The sequence below is a fragment of the Eriocheir sinensis genome, chromosome 27 (genome assembly GCF_024679095.1).
Source record: "Eriocheir sinensis breed Jianghai 21 chromosome 27, ASM2467909v1, whole genome shotgun sequence".
Taxonomy (NCBI): Eukaryota; Metazoa; Arthropoda; class Malacostraca; order Decapoda; family Varunidae; genus Eriocheir; species Eriocheir sinensis.
Window position 1 is genome coordinate 2,717,361 of NC_066535.1, and position 2,500 is coordinate 2,719,860.

The 2,500-nt window shown below is 41.0% G+C and overlaps 2 protein-coding genes across 2 annotated transcripts in view; one reads left to right on the plus strand and one right to left on the minus strand.

The window, feature by feature from the left end:
* Positions 1–2,500, plus strand: part of LOC127003983 (uncharacterized) — a 14,526-nt gene that overhangs the window by 5,813 nt on the left and 6,213 nt on the right. The gene's annotated exons all lie outside the window — the stretch shown is intronic.
* LOC127004274 (uncharacterized) overlaps positions 1–2,500 on the minus strand; it is a 19,624-nt gene that overhangs the window by 4,182 nt on the left and 12,942 nt on the right. The window contains exon 5 of the mRNA XM_050871839.1: positions 1–149. This exon is cut by the window's left edge and continues 48 nt beyond it. Within this exon, the coding sequence (XP_050727796.1) occupies positions 1–149 (149 nt within the window). The remainder of the gene's footprint in view (positions 150–2,500) is intronic.

A 2,500-nucleotide genomic window follows, 5' to 3' on the forward strand; every position in this document is an offset into this window, starting at 1 on the left:
GTGTTCTCCACGTCTCTGCTTGATAATATCCCCTCACCAACAACCTTTACTGCGACTCTCTCAGTCACCTCTTCTGATCCTGCCTCCGCCGCTGTTCCCAACGCCGCCAGCATCACGGCGACCATCAGTAGCATAAGCGATTCGTGCATCTGTGTGCCGAATGGTAGTGATCACGATTCACGACTTGGGCTATACATCGGGGGTATAGAGAGAGAGAGAGAGAGAGAGAGAGAGAGAGAGAGAGAGAGAGAGAGAGAGAGAGAGAGAGAGAGAGAGAGAGAGAGAGAGAGAGAGAGAGAGAGAGAGAGAGAGAGAGAGAGAGAGAGAGAGAGAGAGAGAGAGATTTACATAGATATTCAGACCACACAGACTTTATTGGGTAGACTAAGTGGTCTCTCCTTTAACCTATAAGTGAAATCATATTAGATTTAATTTCACCAAGACTGCATTTTTACTGTTAGTGAATATCAAGTTGAAGGAAGTGGCGGACGAGCTGTTTTTTAAATTAATCTATGGCACTACACTTCACTACTGAAGGTGGGAGTTTATTCCATTCTCCCACTACAACGTTGGTTAAGAAAAATTTGGTGTAGTCTGAATTTATTTGTTTACACCAAAGTTTTGTGTCATTATTTCTCGTTCGGAATGTGTCGTCGATCAAAAACAATTTGGATTGTCCACATTCGTAAAACCATTTAGTATTTTGAAGCATTCTATCGGTTTTCCTCGAAGGCGACGTTCCTCAATAGAGAACAACTTCAGACATGAGAGCCTTTCATCATGAGGTTTGTTGTGCAATGAGATCATCACTGTTCCCCTACGTTGCACATCTTCTAATTTAGCAATGCCCTTGGCGTGTCGGGGAGACCCAACTGTACTGCATATGCTAAATGGTGTTTGACTCAACTATTGTACAGGGGATGTATTACATATTTATTCTTGTATTAGAAGTTTCTCTTAATGAAGCCCAGCATTCTGTTCGCTTTGTTTGCTGCACATCAATGCATTTGTGACAATTTGAGGTTGACATGTTTTTGACGCCAGGTTCTTGCCACACTGAACGCTTTTGAGTTTCACGCCACGCATTTCGTAATCGAACCTCTTTTTTTGTATACCAATTTGGAGAACCAGCCACTTATCTATATTAAGGGCATCTCCCATCTATCAGACCAAGCTGAAATTTTATGAAAATCCTCTTGGAGGCTTTGTCTTTCTTCGTCTGTTAGGACTGAATTACCAATCTCTGAGTCATCGGCAAATTTACTAATGAGATTACTGAGTCTAACGTCAACGTCATTGATGTAAATTATAAAAAGGACTGGGCCAAGAACTGAGCCCTGAGGGACATCACTCGTGACAGGCGCCTACTCTGAGTTAAACCCACCCATCGCCACTCTTTCCTGTCTGTTGCTCAACTAATTTAATCCATTGGCGTATTTTACCGTCAATACCTATAGTCTGTTCAAACAAAGTGTTCCTCTTGCGCCTAGGCAGCATTTCTAACGCTGCACGTGATTGGCTGGTTTCCCTTTCCAGACCTCGTGGAGGCAACAGTCACTCACAAATGCTCTTGATGTTAAATGTTTCAATACAATTTACCCTTGCTCACACATTATACAAGACAGGCAATTTTACATAGCACCATTATACGCAGCAGTGTTTGTAGACCCTAAATATGCTTGTCACAATTCGTTAAAAAAAAAAAAAGTAAACAAATAATGACAAGTGAGTGAGAGAACGGGTCTTAATTGTTTATACCACTTTTACTTATAACTGATATTTGCCGCAAATATTGAGCCACTGCTGATAAAAACCTTTACGTTTTATAAAGAAGAGTCTTGTGAACGTAATGGTAGAATCAACATATAGATAAAATGCGATATAAGCGAAACACGGAAATATTTCTCTGGACATGTCGCGTCCTCTTAATAAACCTATTATTATTATTATTATTATTATTATTATTATTATTATTATTATTATTATTATTATAACACACACACACACTCTCTCTCTCTCTCTCTCTCTCTCTCTCTCTCTCTCTCTCTCTCTCTCTCTCTCTCTCTCTCACACACACACACACACACACACACACACACACACACACACAAACAGAACCACACCAGTACCTTAAGCTTACGCGAGTGCCGCCACTTTAGATCCTTCACACAGGAGCAGGTCCAATATATATATACATACGCACTCATCTTCTTTTGGCATGCACGTCTATATTAATCATGCGGGCAGGCGGCTTCCTTCCTCTCTCTCTCTCTCTCTCTCTCTCTCTCTCTCTCTCTCTCTCTCTCTCTCTCTCTCTCTCTCTCTCTTTTACCATAGGTTCTTGTCCCCTGGCTTTACCAGATGACAACGTAATCCCTCATTTATCAGTAGCTCTTCGTATGGTCATCTAGCTGGGATGGACTACCGCAGCTTTAATGCGATTTTTTTTACAGCAAAGGAGACAGGTCAAGGGCTTAAAAAAGAAAACAATAATAAAAAA